At 55.2% G+C, this 16,108-nt stretch overlaps 1 protein-coding gene across 1 annotated transcript in view; it reads left to right on the top strand.

Annotated features, from left to right (window-relative positions):
* Positions 1–888: 888 nt before the first annotated feature.
* Positions 889–16,108, top strand: part of LOC139280541 (heparan sulfate glucosamine 3-O-sulfotransferase 2-like) — a 95,061-nt gene continuing 79,841 nt past the window's right edge. Inside the window, exons 1-2 of the mRNA XM_070900026.1 lie at positions 889–1,134; positions 1,177–1,430. Coding sequence (XP_070756127.1) covers positions 889–1,134; positions 1,177–1,430 — 500 coding nt within the window. The remainder of the gene's footprint in view (positions 1,135–1,176; positions 1,431–16,108) is intronic.

Raw genomic sequence — 16,108 nt, 5'->3', positions numbered from 1 at the left:
TGGGGTACCGGGGCCAGTGTTGGGGTACCGGGGGCAGTGTTGGGGTACTGGGGGCAGTGTTGGGGTACCGGGGCGGTGTTGGGGTACCGGGGGCAGTGTTGGGGTACTGGGGGCAGTGTTGGGGTACCGGGGCGGTGTTGGGGTACCGGGGGTGGTATTGGGGTACCGGGGCCGGCGTTGGGGTACCGGGGCCAGTGTTGGGGTACCCGGGGCGGTATTGGGGTACCGGGGCCAGTGTTGGGGTACCGGGGGCGGTGTTGGGGGGTGGGTACCGCCTCTCCCCAGCCCCCCCCCCCCCCCGGACAGCGCTGTTTGCGACCAGTGAAGGAGAGGCAGCGGGGGGGAATAATGCGAGCGGGCAGCGTCAGAAGCGCAGGACGGCGCGTTTAAATATTCATGTCTCAGCCCCGCTGCATCGGCATCTGTGGGCAAGTTTGGAGCCGGGTGTGGGAGCGGGGAGAGCGGGCAGCCGGAGAGCGAGGAGCCGGGGGCTGGAGGACGAGCTGGAACAAGCCATTGCCACCCCCGGGACCTGCAGTGAGCACCCTGCTGAGGGTGGCGGGGTATTTGTGGACATGGTGACCAGGGAAGCAGCAGTGATGGCGAGCGGGAGCCAGCCTGAAGCCGGGGTGAACAGGTGGAGTTAGGGGGCAGTTCTGGGCTGCAGGACTGAACTTGCCCCATTACCCCCTTTACCCCCCTTTTTTCCCCCTAGCGCCCCCCCCCTGAGCGATTGAACCCCCTTCTCCTGCACAGCTGCCCCCAGGATTTGCCCCACTCCCCAGTCCTCAAACCCCACCCCTCCCCAAACACAGATGTCCGGAGATATCTCGCCGCGCCCCTGGGCGAAGACCATGCTGGGGGGTTCCTCAGAAGTTGCCCCGAGACATGGCATCTAGACCCTGGGCCAGTGCCGTGCCACCTGCCCCCAGGGTAACGCGCCGGCTCGTCTTCATCGCCACCCTGTCCCTCTCCTTCACCTACCTGTGCTACAGCCTCATCTTCTGCGGGGACTCGGTCATGCACAAGCCGCTGAGCTTCCCCGAGGTCCGAGCCTGCTACCTGCCCCAGCCCGGCTCCGCCAAGAAACTCCTGCAGAAGTCCCAGCACTGTGGCACGGCCGAGCCCGGGCCAGTCCAGGTCCGGCAGCCGGCACACCACCAGCAGCAGCACCAGCAGCTGGCCAGGCACCGTCTGCCGCCCCCCGGGCCATCCCCTACCCCCCGGGCCGCCCAGGACCGGAGCCGGGGCACCAACACACCGCCCAGAGCCGGCACCAAGCGGCCGCCCCGGGCCATCATTGTCGGCGTGAAGAAAGGGGGCACCCGGGCGGTGCTCGAGTTCATCCGCGTCCACCCCGAGGTCAGGGCGCTGGGCACCGAGCCACACTTCTTCGACAGGCACTATGACAAGGGGCTGGAGTGGTACAGGTAAGGGGCAGGGCGCGGTATGGGCACGGTGTGGGCATGGTATAGGCATGGTATGAGCATAATATGGGCATGGTATAGGTATGGTACGGGCTTGGTATGGACACAGTATAGGTATGGTATGGGCATAATGTGAGCATGGTATGGGCACAGTGTGGGCATGGTATGGACACAGTATAGATATGGTATGGGCATAATGTGAGCATGGTATGGGCACGGTATGGGCATGGTGTAGGTATGGTATGGGCTTGGTATGGACACAGTATAGGTATGGTATGGGCATAATGTGAGAATGGTATGGACATGATACGAGCACTGTATACCACCTTATGGGCACAATCATGGTATAGTATGGGTAAGGTGTGCATATACATGCCAGTCTCAATCCCTCATACCTTTAGTTATCTATTTAACCTATTGAACATATTTGGCTGTCTATCTATCTACAAACTATTTTGAGTCATTGGAAATTCAATATTAGTTAAAGGTTTAAATGATACTGTCATGAGAAACTGTGCCAGATGTGCAAGGTGTATCCCCTTCCAGATGTGTGGTGTAACCTGTCTCCAGATGTGTGGTGTAGCCAGGCCTGTGTTAAATTATTTTAAAGTGACAGCATTTCTTCTTGTGCCTGCTGTCTTTTGGTGCCTTGCTTTTGGGACCGTTTACTTGTTGGCTGAGTGATACACTGAGGGTGAGCTGGCTTATCTCAGTACATTCGGCATTGAGATTTGCTGCGAGAGGATGGAGCTTGCTCGCAGTGGTCTGGTGCCTTTAAGGCTGATCACTTACTGTGGAGAATAATAAGGAATGTCCGGGACGGAGGCAGTCCTGAACCCGCCTGGGCACTTGGGGTTGGAAATAAGCACGGGCTTTTAATTTGTGATTTATTTCATCTTGATATTTGATATTGTTGTAACTCGGGGCCAGAGAAGCGTTGAATATCCTTAACCCTGTCATCAATGCCCTGACTATTTACTCTTAAAGGGACAATGTCTTAAGGACATGGGTTTTATTATTTGTAGATACACAAATCCATGATGTTATCAATTAGAAAGACACCATTATGTCACAATGTGACAGCATTCTGATCGAGTTTCTCCCTTCCCCCTCCAGCTCTCCCGCCCTCTCTCTCTCCCTACCTTTCTCTTTCCTTCCCTCTCTCCCTCCCTCCCGTGCTCTCTCTCTCTCTCTCTCTTCCTCCCTCTCTCCCCCTACCTCCCTCCCGCTTTCTCTCTCCTTCCTTCCCTCCCACCCACTCTCTCTCTGTCCCCCCCCCCCCACCCATTCACTCTGTCTCTCCCTCCCACCCACTCTCTCCCTCCCTTCCCCCACCCACCCACTCTCTCTCTCTGTCCCCCCACCCACTCTCCCTCTCTCCTTCCCTCTCTCCCCCCACCCACCCATTCTCGCTCTCTCTCCCTCCCTTCCTTTCCCTCTCGACAGACAAAGACTTGTCTCATGGTGCCTATTTTGAAAAAAATGGTGCAAGTTTATTGAAAGATAAACTAGCGTTCCCCGACGGCGGTTTGGGGAAATGCGCCCCCCAGGGGAGCGGGTAATGTCGAGCAGTGTGCCCCCGCTCTGGGGGCAGCCAGTATCAGCCCCATAGACCAGCCCGTGCCCCCCGGGGAGCGCACACATGTGGGATGAGGACGGGATCGGGCGAGACTCTGATGCCCCCATGGTAGAATGGCCTGCCGACACGCACCGCCTGGGCTCACACACGGGGAATGGGCATGGGGGCGAGGTGCTGGGGTACAAGCAGGGCTCGGTGGGGACTGTGCCCCTCAGGAACAGGGCGCCAAACGCAGGGGGTCAAAGCGATAGGACCCATTGGGACATGCTGGGTGACTGAACCAGCCTGGACTCAGACACAAATAGGTCATCCTCACCCACCGCACACCTAGCCCAGCTCCTCACTACTTTTTAATGCATATTAAAACGACAATATTAAATAAAGCGGAGGCCAGGCAGAACAGACCGAGTCAGACTGTCCCTGGCTGGGTTACTGTGCGGGGTGAGCTCGCCCGCTGTGGTTAGAGCGGGGAGTTTATTCATGCTGTCTCCACTCCTAAACTAATGTAAACTCATCGCTACACAACCCAAGATTCTATTTTAAGTGTGTGATCGTTATAAATAAAGCATCTCTCCCAGGCAGCAGTTTGGCTTGCTGAAGCCGAAAACCCCTTTGCAATTTCAGGGCTTGTGTGGGTTGTGGAGCTGGAGATATCCAGCCCCACTGCCACTCCCAGTGAGTCTGGTCTGTGACTGGTCACCCCCCCCCCCCCCCAATATATACATCAATCACATTCTCGTCTGGAGAGATACAAGCTGAGACTCAGGCTAACCCAGCTGCACATTGGCACAACATAAAAGACCATGTTATTTTAACACCAAATATTGCCCAGTTAAACGTCTCAAACTACAAGGTAACACGCACTTGTTTCAATTTTCCATCACACTCTTGCAAAGTCTGCGTGCGTCCGCCTTGAGTCAGGATTGAATTGGATGCGACTTTGCTGAGTTTGTTTTTACTGAATATCAGCCTGAGGGACTGGGACCAATGATTGCTCTCAGCGGCAGTGTGAACACAAAGCGGCGTCAATTAGTAACAATTGCTAAGGTTACTTTTATTGTTACCCTTCGCTCAGTGACGAACACTCTCACCTTGGAGTCAGAAAGTCCCACATAATCCAGGCTGACACGCCCAGTGCCAGTACTGAGGGACCGCCGCCCTGGTGCAAGGGTCAAGGATGTCTCTGAGCGGGTGCAGGACATTCTGAAAAGGGAGGGTGAACAGCCAGTTGTCGTGGTGCACATTGGTACCAACGACATAGGTAAAAAAAAGGGATGAGGTCCTACGAGACGAATTTAAGGAGCTAGGAGCTAAATTAAAAAGTAGAACCTCAAAAGTAGTAATCTCGGGATTGCTACCAGTGCCACGTGCTAGTCAGAGTAGGAATCACAGGATAGCTCAGATGAATACGTGGCTTGAGCAGTGGTGCAGCAGGGAGGGATTCAAATTCCTGGGGCATTGGAACCAATTCTGGGGGAGGTGGGACCAGTACAAACCGGACGGTCTGCACCTGGGCAGGACCGGAACCAATGTCCTAGGGGGAGTGTTTGCTAGTGCTGTTGAGGAGGAGTTAAACTAATATGGCAGGGGAATGGGAACCAATGCAGGGAGACAGAGGGAAACAAAATGGAGACAAAAGCAAAAGACAGAAAGGAAATGAGTAACAGTGGAGGGCAGAGAAACCCAAGGCAAAGAACAAAAAGGGCCACTGGACAGCAAAATTCTAAAGGGTCAAAGTGTAATAAAAAGGCAAGCATGAAAGCTCGGTGCCTCAATGCAAGGAGTATTCGGAACCCAGGAGAGGGCTCTGAGCTAGTTAGAGTGGGTGAGAGCTCAGATGAACAGGACCCCAAGAAAGAATGCAAAAGGCAGGAGGCAACAGAGCAGAGCAGCACTGGGGTAAGTGTAAACCACAAGGTGATAGGAAGGGACAATATGTCTGAATATAAAGGGGCTGCAGGAGGGGTCAAAACTAAAAATCATGGTTTAAAAACTAGTATTAAAACACTCTACCTAAACGCATGCAGCATTCGAAATAAAGTAAATGAGTTGACGGCACAAATCATTACAAATGGGTATGATTTGGTGGCCATTACAGAAACGTGGTTGCAGGGGGGCCAAGACTGGGAATTAAACATACAGGGGTATCTGACAATTCGGAAAGATAGACAAGAAGGGAAAGGAGGTGGGGTAGCTCTGTTAATAAAGGATGATATCAGGGCAGTTGTGAGGGATGATATTGGCTCTAATGAACAAAATGTTGAATCATTGCGGGTGGAGATTAGAGATAGTAAGGGGAAAAAGTCACTGGTGGGCGTAGTTTATAGGCCCCCAAATAATAACTTCACGGTGGGGCGGGCAATAATCAAGGGAATAATGGAGGCATGTGAAAAAGGAACAGCAGTAAATCATGGGGGATTTTAACCTACATATCGATTGGTCAAATCAAATCGCACGGGGTAGCCCGGAGGAATTCATAGAATGCATACGGGATTGTTTCTTAGAACACTATGTTACAGAACCTACAAGAACCTACAACCTATCTTAGATCTGGTCCTGTGTAATGAGACAGGAATAATAAACGATCTCCTAGTAAAAGATCCTCTCAGAATGAGTGATCACAGTATGGTTGAATTTGTAATACAGATTGAGGGTGAGGAAGTAGTGTCTCAAACGAGCATACTATGCTGAAACAAAGGGGACTACAGTGGGATGAGGGCAGAGTTGGCTAAAGTAGACTGGAAACACAGACTAAACGGTGGCACAATTGAGGAACAGTGGAGGACTTTTAAGGAGCTCTTTCATCGTGCTCAACAAAAATATATTCCAGTGAAAAAGAAGGGCGGTAAGAGAAGGGATAACCAGCCATGGATAACCAAGGAAATAAAGGAGAGTATCAAATTAAAAACCAATGCGTATAACGTGGCCAAGGTTAGTGGGGAAATAGAAGATTGGGAAAATTTTAAACGACAGCAAAGAATGACTAAGAAAGCAATAAAGAAAGGGAAGATAGATTCCGAAAGTAAACTTGCGCAAAACATAAAAACAGATAGTAAAAGCTTTTACCGATATATAAAACGGAAAAGAGTGACTAAAGTAAATGTTGGTCCCTTAGAAGATGAGAAGGGGGATTTAATAATGGGAAATGTGGAAATGGCTGAGACCTTAAACAATTATTTTGCTTCGGTCTTCACAGTGGAAGACACAAAAACCATGCCAAAAATTGCTGGTCACGGGAATGTGGGAAGGGAGGACCTTGAGACAATCACTATCACTAGGGGGGTAGTGCTGGACAGGCTAATGGGACTCAAGGTAGACAAGTCCCCTGGTCCTGATGAAATGCATCCCAGCGTATTAAAAGAGATGGCGGAAGTTATAGCAGATGCATTCGTTATAATCTACCAAAATTCTCTGGACTCTGGGGAGGTACCAGCTGATTGGAAAGCAGCTAATGTAACGCCTCTGTTTAAAAAAGGGGGCAGACAAAAGGCAGATAACTATCGGCCGGTTAGTTTAACATCTGTAGTGGGGAAAATGCTTGAAGCTATCATTAAGGAAGAAATAGCGGGACATCTAGAAAGGAATAGTGCAATCAAGCAGACGCAACATGGATTCATGAAGAGGAAATCATGTTGAACTAATTTACTGGAATTCTTTGAGGATATCACGAGCATGGTGGATAGAGGTGTACCGATGGATGTGGTGTATTTAGATTTCCAAAAGGCATTCGATAAGGTGCCACACAAAAGGTTACTGCAGAGGATAAAGGTACGCAGAGTCAGAGGAAATGTATTAGCATGGATAGAGAATTGGCTCGCTAACAGAAAGCAGAGAGTCAGGATAAATGGGTCCTTTTCGGGTTGGAAATCAGTGGTTAGTGGTGTGCCACAGGGATCGGTGCTGGGACCACAACTGTTTACAATATACATAGATGAACTGGAAGAGGGGACAGAGTGTAGTGTAACAAAATTTGCAGATGACACAAAGATTAGTGGGAAAGCGGGTTGTGTAGAGGACACAGAGAGGCTGCAAAGAGATTTAGATAGGTTAAGCGAATGGGCTAAGGTTTAGCAGATGGAATACAATGTCGGAAAATGTGAGGTCATCCACCTTGGAAAAAAAAACAGTAAAAGGGAATATTATTTGAATGGGGAGAAATTACAACATGCTGCGGTGCAGAGGGACCTGGGGGTCCTTGTGCATGAATCCCAAAAAGTTAGTTGCAGGTGCAGCAGGTAATCAGGAAGGCGAATGGAATGTTGGCCTTCATTGCGAGAGGGATGGAGTACAAAAGCAGGGAGGTCCTGCTGCAACTGTACAGGGTATTGGTGAGGCCGCACCTGGAGTACTGCGTGCAGTTTTGGTCACCTTACTTAAGGAAGGATATACTAGCTTTGGAGGGGGTACAGAGACGATTCACTAGGCTGATTCCGGAGATGAGAGGGTTACCTTATGATGATAGATTGAGTAGACTAGATCTTTACTCGTTGGAGTTCAGAAGGATGAGGGGTGATCTTATAGAAACATTTAAAATAATGAAAGGGATAGACAAGATAGAGGCAGAGAGGTTGTTTCCACTGGTCGAGGAGACTAGAACTAGGGGGCACAACCTCAAAATACGGGGAAGCCAATTTAAAACCGAGTTGAGAAGGAATTTCTTCTCCCAGAGGGTTGTGAATCTGTGGAATTCTCTGCCCAAGGAAGCAGTTGAGGCTAGCTCATTGAATGTATTCAAGTCACAGATAGATAGATTTTTAACCAATAAGGGAATTAAGGGTTACGGGGAGCGGGCGGGTAAGTGGAGCTGAGTCCACGGCCAGATCAGCCATGATCTTGTTGAATGGCGGAGCAGGCTCGAGGGGCTAGATGGCCTACTCCTGTTCCTAATTCTTATGTTCTTATGTTCTTATGTCAGAGGGGCAGTACTGAGGGAGGGGCAGGTACAGCACAGGGTTAGATATAGAGTAAAGCTCCCTCTACACTGTCCCATCAAACACTCCCAGGGCAGGTACAGGGGGTTAGATACAGAGTAAAGCTCCCTCTACACTGTCTCCATCAAACACTCCCAGGGCAGGTACAGCACGGGGTTAGATACAGAGTAAAGCTCCCTCTACACTGTCTGCATCAAACACTCCCAGGGCAGGTACAGCACAGGGTTAGATACAGAGTAAAGCTCCCTCTACACTGTCTCCATCAAACACTCCCAGGGCAGGTACAGGGGGTTAGATACAGAGTAAAGCTCCCTCTACACTGTCTCCATCAAACACTCCCAGGGCAGGTACAGCATGGGGTTAGATACAGAGTAAAGCTCCCTCTACACTGTCCCATCAAACATTCCCAGGGCAGGTACAGCACGGGGTTAGATACAGAGTAAAGCTCCCTCTACACTGTCTGCATCAAACACTCCCAGGGCAGGTACAGCACAGGTTAGATACAGAGTAAAGCTCCCTCTACACTGCCCCGTTAAACACTGTCATGTCTGCAGCACAGAATATGGAGTACATTAGCACTTTACTCCTGATAACGTTGCTGTGTGTCTGATGTTGGGTTAGTTTGCAGTGTGAATCAGCTTTGATTGATAGGTCCATTCAGTCATTGAGATCAATTGACAGCTGTAGTTCTGTAAACTGTCATGTATTCAACCAGCATTGTAACCCATGTATAAACTGACCTAAGTTGTACACCGTGAGAACACTGACCACTAGGTGGGAGACACTCCTAACCTGGACCTTCAGGTATAAAAGGGGAAGCTCCACCCACCTTCATCACTTGAGTGCTAAGTAATAAAGGACAGGTCACAGACTGACCTTCTCTCAAGCATGGGCCTCGTGTGCATTTATACTGTGTAGTAAGGACGTATCAATGGCGACGAGAAACTGGGATTTAAACCACGTGAGCATGGCCACTAGCAGAACAGACGAGAGGTACTGTGTTAAGGAATGGTTGGGACAGAGATTCAACATTGTTAAAGCAGCACACTGTTCTCCAGGCAGACAAGGGCAATCGGGCATGTCCCAAGATGTAGTCGAACCCAGAGGGGGAGTTTGACAGAGACAATGGCAAGCTGAACAGCGATTCACGCCATTGCAAGGGACAATGCGACCAGTAATGGGGCCATCAACACCTGTTAATAGCACATTCAAGGACAGTCACAGGGGAAGTCAGGGACGATTGACTGGCAAGGGACCTTTTGTTTCCAACAACAGCTCATGTTGGAGGCGTGGAGGCATACACTCAGCCGGAGTTTGCAGAGATGAGCAAAATACCTGCAATGAAGGTGGGTGGAGCTTCCCCTTTTATACCTGAAGGTCCAGATTAGGAGTGTCTCCCACCTAGTGGTCAGTGTTCTCACGGTGTACAGCTTAGGTCAGTTTATACATGGGTTACAATGCTGGTTGAATACATGACATCACCTCCCCCCCACACACAGTAAAGCTCCTTCTACACTGCCCCATTAAACACTGTCATGTCTGCAGCACAGAATATGGAGTACATTAGCACTTTACTCCTGATAACGTTGCTGTGTGTCTGATGTTGGGTTAGTTTGCAGTGTGAATCAGCTTTGATTGATAGGTCCATTCAGTCATTGAGATCGATTGACAGCGAGCTGTAGTTCTGTAAACAGTAGCTTCTAGCAGCTGGGATCAGTATTACTGGAGGATGTGGAGAAGCTGAGAGCTGTACTGTACCAGGGAGACAGTCTGCTCACTCAGGAAAGATCTCCAGCCCATTCAATCCCTAATCACTGACACAGACCCACAAAACCCTGCTCACTGCAAATTGCAGCCTTTTGCTCTAAGTATAGTTTCGGAGAAAGTGTTGATGGGTAAAGGAGACAGAGAGTGGTGTGCTTATCATTTAAATCCAGGGGAAGGGCCCATTCCCACAGGGCCCCGGGGCAAGGGTCCAGTCCCACAGGGCCCCGGGGCAAGGGTCCAGTCCCACCGGTTAAGCAACGCCTCAATTTTAAAATTATCATCCCTGTTTACAAATCCCTCCTTAGCCCTCGCCCCTCCCTATCTCGGTAATCTCCTCCAGCCTCACAACCCCCCGAGATATCTGCGCTCCTCCAATTCTGCCCTCCTGAGCATCCCTGATTATAATCGTTCCACCATCGGTGGCCGTGCCTTCTGCTGCCTGGGCCCCAAGCTCTGGAACTCCCTCCCTAAACCTCTCCGCCTCTCTACCTCTCTTTCTGCCTTTAAGACGCTCCTTAAAACCGACCTCAGTGCTGTATAAATACAGGTGTTGTTATCAAGGAGATGACGAGGTGGGGTGGGGGATGGAGAAGGTGGGTAGGTGGGGTTGGGGATATGGGGAGAAGCTGTGATTGGGCGGTTGGGGGTATGGGGAGAGGGAGGTCGGGGGGGTTGGGGAGGAGGTGGGATTGGTAATATGGGGAGAAGCTGTGATTGGGCGGTTGGGGGTATGTGGAGAGGGGGGTCGGTGGGGTTGGGGGTTGGGGAGGAGGTGGGGTTGGGGATATGGGGAGAGGGAGGAGGTGGGTTTGGTGATATGGGGAGAAGCTGTGATTGGGCGGTTGGGGGTATGTGGAGAGGGGGGTCGGTGGGGTTGGGGTTGGGGAGGAGGTGGGATTGGGGATATGGGGAGAAGCTGTGATTGGGCGGTTGGGGGTATGGGGAGAGGGGGGTCGGTGGGGTTGGGGTTGGGGAGGAGGTGGGATTGGGGATATGGGGAGAAGCTGTGATTGGGCGGTTGGGGATATGGGGAGAGGGGGGGTAGGTGGGGTCCTGAGGATCGGCGAGGTGAATGTTGGGACGGCCTGTTTAGTAGATAGTGTTGTGCAGGATACTCTATCACCAACACCCTGTGGATACATACTCAATGCCTCACGCACTTGAATTCATTCCACATCTGAAAAATAAAGACATGGATCATTGCTACACATCTCCGAGCCACAGACTGCTCTGAGCGCTGTCACTCACCTCGGCAATTTATGTTTAATCACCGCAGCACTTAAACATCAGAACATAAGGATTAGGAGCAGGAAGCGGCCATTCGGCCCCTCGAGCCTGCTCCACCATTTAACAAGAGCACGGCTGATCATCGATCTCAATTTCTGTTCCTACCCGACCTCCATATCCCTCGATTCCTCGAGTCCAAAAATCTATCGATCTCCGCCTTGAATATACTCAACGACTGAGCCTCCAAAGCCCTCTGGGGCAGAGAATTACAAAGATTCACCACCCTCTGAGTGAAGAAATTTCTCCTTATCTCAGTCCTAAATGGCCGACCCCTTATCCTGAGACTGTGACCCCTGGTTCTAGACTCCCCAGCCCGGGGGAAACATCCTCTCAGCATCTACCCTGTCAATCCTGGCAAGAATTTTATACAGTTCAATGAGATCACCTCTCATTCTTCTAAATTCTAGGAATACAGGCCCAGTCTACTCAATCTCTCCTCATAGGACAATCCCCCCATCCCAGGAATCAGTCTGGTGAACCTTCGTTGCACTCCCTCTATGGCAAGTATATCCTTCCTTAGGTAAGGAGACCAGAACTGTGCACAATACTCCAGGTGTGGTCTCACTCCAGGAACTTGAGCCCATAAATCTAGGCTGACACTCCAGTGCAGTGCTGAGGGAGCGCCGTCTGTCGGATGAGACGTTAAACCGAGGCCCCGTCTGCTCTCTCTGGTGGACGTAAATGATTCCACGGCACTATTTCGAAGAAGAGCAGGGGAGTTCTCTCTGGTGTCCTGGGGCCAATATTTATCCCTCAATCAACATCACTAAAACAGATTATCTGGTCATTATCACATTGCTGTTTGTGGGAGCTTGCTGTGCACAAATTGGCTGCCGCGTTTCCCACATTACAACAGTGCGTACACTCCAAAAGTACTTCATTGGCTGTAAAGCGCTTTGAGATGTCTGGTGGTCGTGAAAGGCGCTATATAAATGCAAGTCTTTCTTTCTCACCAAGGCCCGGTACAATTGCAGTTGGAATTCTTTACTCTTACACTCCAATGCTGCTGTAATAATTCTCGGTGAGTGATCTGTGCAGGGTCAACAGGCCCCACAGTCCCTCCTGTCCCCGAGGGTGCTGACTCTCACTGGGGAATAGTTCCAGGGGGCGCTGGGAGCCCTCGCCTACCCCGACCACGTCCCCATTCTTCACATGACGCCAGGTCTATTTGGCCAGTAGAGCCTCACAGTTGATCGCCACAGCCGGCCAAACACGCAGCAAGCAGCGGCTGGAATTCTGGCTGCTCTTCCGACCATTCCCTGCCCAGGGGCTGGGGGTTTAGCTGTACAGCCCCACCCCGTACTGCCCCCCATACTGCCCCCCTGCACTCCCCCCCCGTACTGCCCCCCTGCACTCCCCCCCCGTACTGCCCCCCGTACTGCCCCCCTGCACTCCCCCCTCGTACTGCCCCCCGTACTGCCCCCCGTACTGCCCCCCTGCACTCCCCCCCCGTACTGCCCCCCCGTACTGCCCCCCGTACTGCCCCCCTGCACTCCCCCCTCGTACTGCCCCCCGTACTGCCCCCCGTACTGCCCCCCTGCACTCCCCCCCCGTACTGCCCCCCTGCACTCCCCCCCCGTACTGCCCCCCTGCACTCCCCCCTCGTACTGCCCCCCGTACTGCCCCCCTGCACTCCCCCCCCGTACTGCCCCCCGTACTGCCCCCCTGCACCCCCCCCTCGTACTGCCCCCCGTACTGCCCCCCTGCACTCCCCCCCCGTACTGCCCCCCTGCACTCCCCCCCATACTGCCCCCCTGCACTTCCCCCTCATACTGCCCCCCGTACTGCCCCCCTGCACTCACCCCTCGTACTGCCCCCCGTACTGCCCCCCTGCATTCCCCCCCGTACTGCCCCCCGTAATGCCCCCCTGCACTCCCCCCCCGTACTGCCCCCCGTACTGCCCCCCTGCACCCCCCCCTCGTACTGCCCCCCGTACTGCCCCCCTGCACTCCCCCCCCGTACTGCCCCCCTGCACTCCCCCCCATACTGCCCCCCTGCACTTCCCCCCCATACTGCCCCCCGTACTGCCCCCCGTACTGCCCCCCTGCACTCACCCCTCGTACTGCCCCCCGTACTGCCCCCCTGCATTCCCCCCCCGTACTGCCCCCCGTAATGCCCCCCTGCACTCCCCCCCCGTACTGCCCCCCGTACTGCCCCCCTGCACTCCCCCCCCCGTACTGTCCCCTGGTACTGCCCCCCTGCACTCACCCCTCGTACTGCCCCCCGTAATGCCCCCCTGCACTCCCCCCCGTACTGTCCCCTGGTACTGCCCCCCCCGTACTGCCCCCCGTACTGCCCCCCTGCACTCCCCCCTCGTACTGCCCCCCTCGTACTGCCCCCTTGCACTACCCCCCCCGCACTCCCCTCTCGTACTGCTCTCCCTGTACTGCTCCCCCTGTACTGGCCCCCCCCGTACTGCCCCACCCCCCCGTACTGCCCCCCCTATACTGCCCCCCCTGGACTGCCCCCCCCGTACTGCCCCCCTGCACTCCCCCCCCCCACCCCCCGCACTCCCCCTCCCCCCTCGTACTGCCCCCCCCGGACTGCCGCCTCCCGGACTGCCCCACCCCCCTGTACTGCCCCCCCTGTACAGCCTCCCCCCCCGTACTGCCCCACCCCCCTGTACTGCCCTCCCACCTCCCGTACTGAACCCCCAGAATTCCCCCGCCATGCACCGCCCTGCCTTGGGGGTGGCCCACTGTCCCAGCACCGAGCGGTGATCGGGAACAGCCCGTGAATCCTATCGGTGCAGCTCAAGGAGAAGCACCCTTTACATTTGTTCAGCACGCACCGCGCTATGTGGGTTCTATTAATAGATTATAGCAGGATATTTATTCCACTTGTGAAGCAGACCTGTGTCACTTGCAAATGTGTTGCTTGCAATGCCGCGATTTGTTTAACCTGAGGATTAAGCAATGTGGGCCCAGCCTCCCACTCAGTGTGCTGTGTTGTGTCTCTGTTTTCAATCACCCTCCCATCCTCAGCCGGTAATTGGCTCGCTGAAGTGACCAGTTTACCCCGGCCTTCCCAAACATTGTTGCTGTTTGTTCTCCTAATTGGGAAGCACTTCACTGAACCATTAGAAGCTTTGAATCGCTGAAGTACTTTCCCCGCACTCTGAAACCCCGGTGTTTCGATACTTGGCACTGCTTATTTTCCTTCAGTCTTTCGTTTAATCTGCATGTTAAGCCATTCCTGCAGCTCCCAGGCCCACCACCCACTCCCAGACCCTGCTCCCACTCCCAGGCCCTGCTCCCATTCCCAGGCCCCGCCACCCACTCCCAGGCCCCACCACCCACTCCCAGACCCTGCTCCCACTCCCAGGCCCCGCCACCCACTCCCAGGCCCTGATCCCATTCCCAGGCCCCACCACCCACTCCCAGGCCCCACCACCCACTCCCAGGCCCTGCTCCCATTCCCAGGCCCCACCACCCACTCCCAGGCCCCACCACACACTCCCAGACCCTGCTCCCACTCCCAGGCCCCGCCACCCACTCCCAGGCCCGCCACCCACGCCCAGGCCCTGCTCCCACTCCCAGGCCCCACCACCCACTCCCAGTCCCCTGTTCCCACTCCCAGGCCCCACCACCCACTCCCAGACCCTGCTCCCACTCCCAGGTCCCGCCACCCACTCCCAGGCCCTGCTCCCACTCCCAGGCCCTGCTCGCACTCCCAGGCCCCACCTCGGACTCCCAGGCCCTGCTCCCACTCCCAGGCCCTGCTCGCACTCCCAGGCCCACCACCCACTCCCAGGCCCTGCTCCCACTCCCAGACCCTGCTCCCACTCCCAGGCCATGCTCCCACTCCCAGGCCCTGCTCCCACTCCCAGGCGCCGCCATCCACTCCCAGGCCCTGCTCCCACTCCCAGGCCCCACCACCCACTCCCAGGCCCTGCCCCCACTCCCAGGCCCTACTCCCACTCTCAGGCCTCACCACCCACACCCAGGCCCCACCACCTACTCCCAGGCCCTGCTCCCACTTCCAGGCCCTGTTCCCACTCCCAGGCCCTGTTCCCATTCCCAGACCCTGCTCCCACTCCCAGGCCCCACCACCTACTCCCAGGCCCCACCACTCATTCCCAGGCCCCACCACCCACTCCCAGGCTCTGCTCCTACTCCCAGGCCCCACCACCCACTCCCAGGCCCCACCACCCACTCCCAGGCCCTACTCCCACTCCCAGGCCCTGCTCCCACTCCCAGGCCCCGCCACCCACTCTCAGGCCCTGCTCCCACTCCCAGGCTCCACCACCCACTCCCAGGCCCCACCACCCACTCCCAGTCCCCTTCTCCCATTTCCAGGCCCCGCCACCCACTCCCAGATCCTGCTCTCACTCCCAGGCCCTACCACCCACTCCCAGGCCCTGCTCTCACTCCCAGGCCCTACCACCCACTCCCAGGCCCACCACCCACTCCCAGGCCCCGCCACCCACTCCCAGACCCTGCTCTCACTCCCAGGCCCCACCACCCACTCCCAGGCCCACCACCCACTCCCAGGCCCTGCTTCCATTCCCAGACCCTGCTCTCACTCCCAGGCCCCACCACCCACTCCCAGGCCCTACCACCCACTCCCAGGCCCTGCTCTCACTCCCAGGCCCCACCACCCACTCCCAGGCCATACCACCCACTCCCAGTCCCCTGCTCCCACTCCCAGGCCCCGCCACTCACTCCCAGGCCCCAGCTTCCACTCCCAGGTTCTGCCCGCACTCCCAGGCCCCACCACCCACTCCCAGGCCCCACCACGCACTCCCAGGTCCTGCTCCCACTCCCAGGCCCTGCTCCCACTCCCAGGCCCCACCACCCACTCCCAGGCCCCATCACCCACTCCCAGCCCCTGCTCCCACTCCCAGGCTCTGCCACCCACTCCCAGACCCTGCTCCCACTCCCAGGCCCCACCACCCACTCCCAGGGCCCATCACCCACTCCCAGTCCTCTGCTCCCACTTCCAGGCCCCACCACACACTCCCAGGCCCTGCTCCCACTCCTAGGCCCTGCTCCCACTCCCAGGCTCTACTCACACTCCCAGGCCCCACCTCACACTCCCAGGCCCTGCTCCCACTCCCAGGCCCTGCTTGCACTCCCAGGCCCCACAACTCACTCCTAGGCCCTGCTCCCATTCCC

Source organism: Pristiophorus japonicus, chromosome 15, assembly GCF_044704955.1.
Source record: "Pristiophorus japonicus isolate sPriJap1 chromosome 15, sPriJap1.hap1, whole genome shotgun sequence".
Classification (NCBI taxonomy): Eukaryota; Metazoa; Chordata; class Chondrichthyes; family Pristiophoridae; genus Pristiophorus; species Pristiophorus japonicus.
Note: the sequence above shows the minus strand (reverse complement) of the source record. Positions and strands in the feature narration are given on the sequence as shown.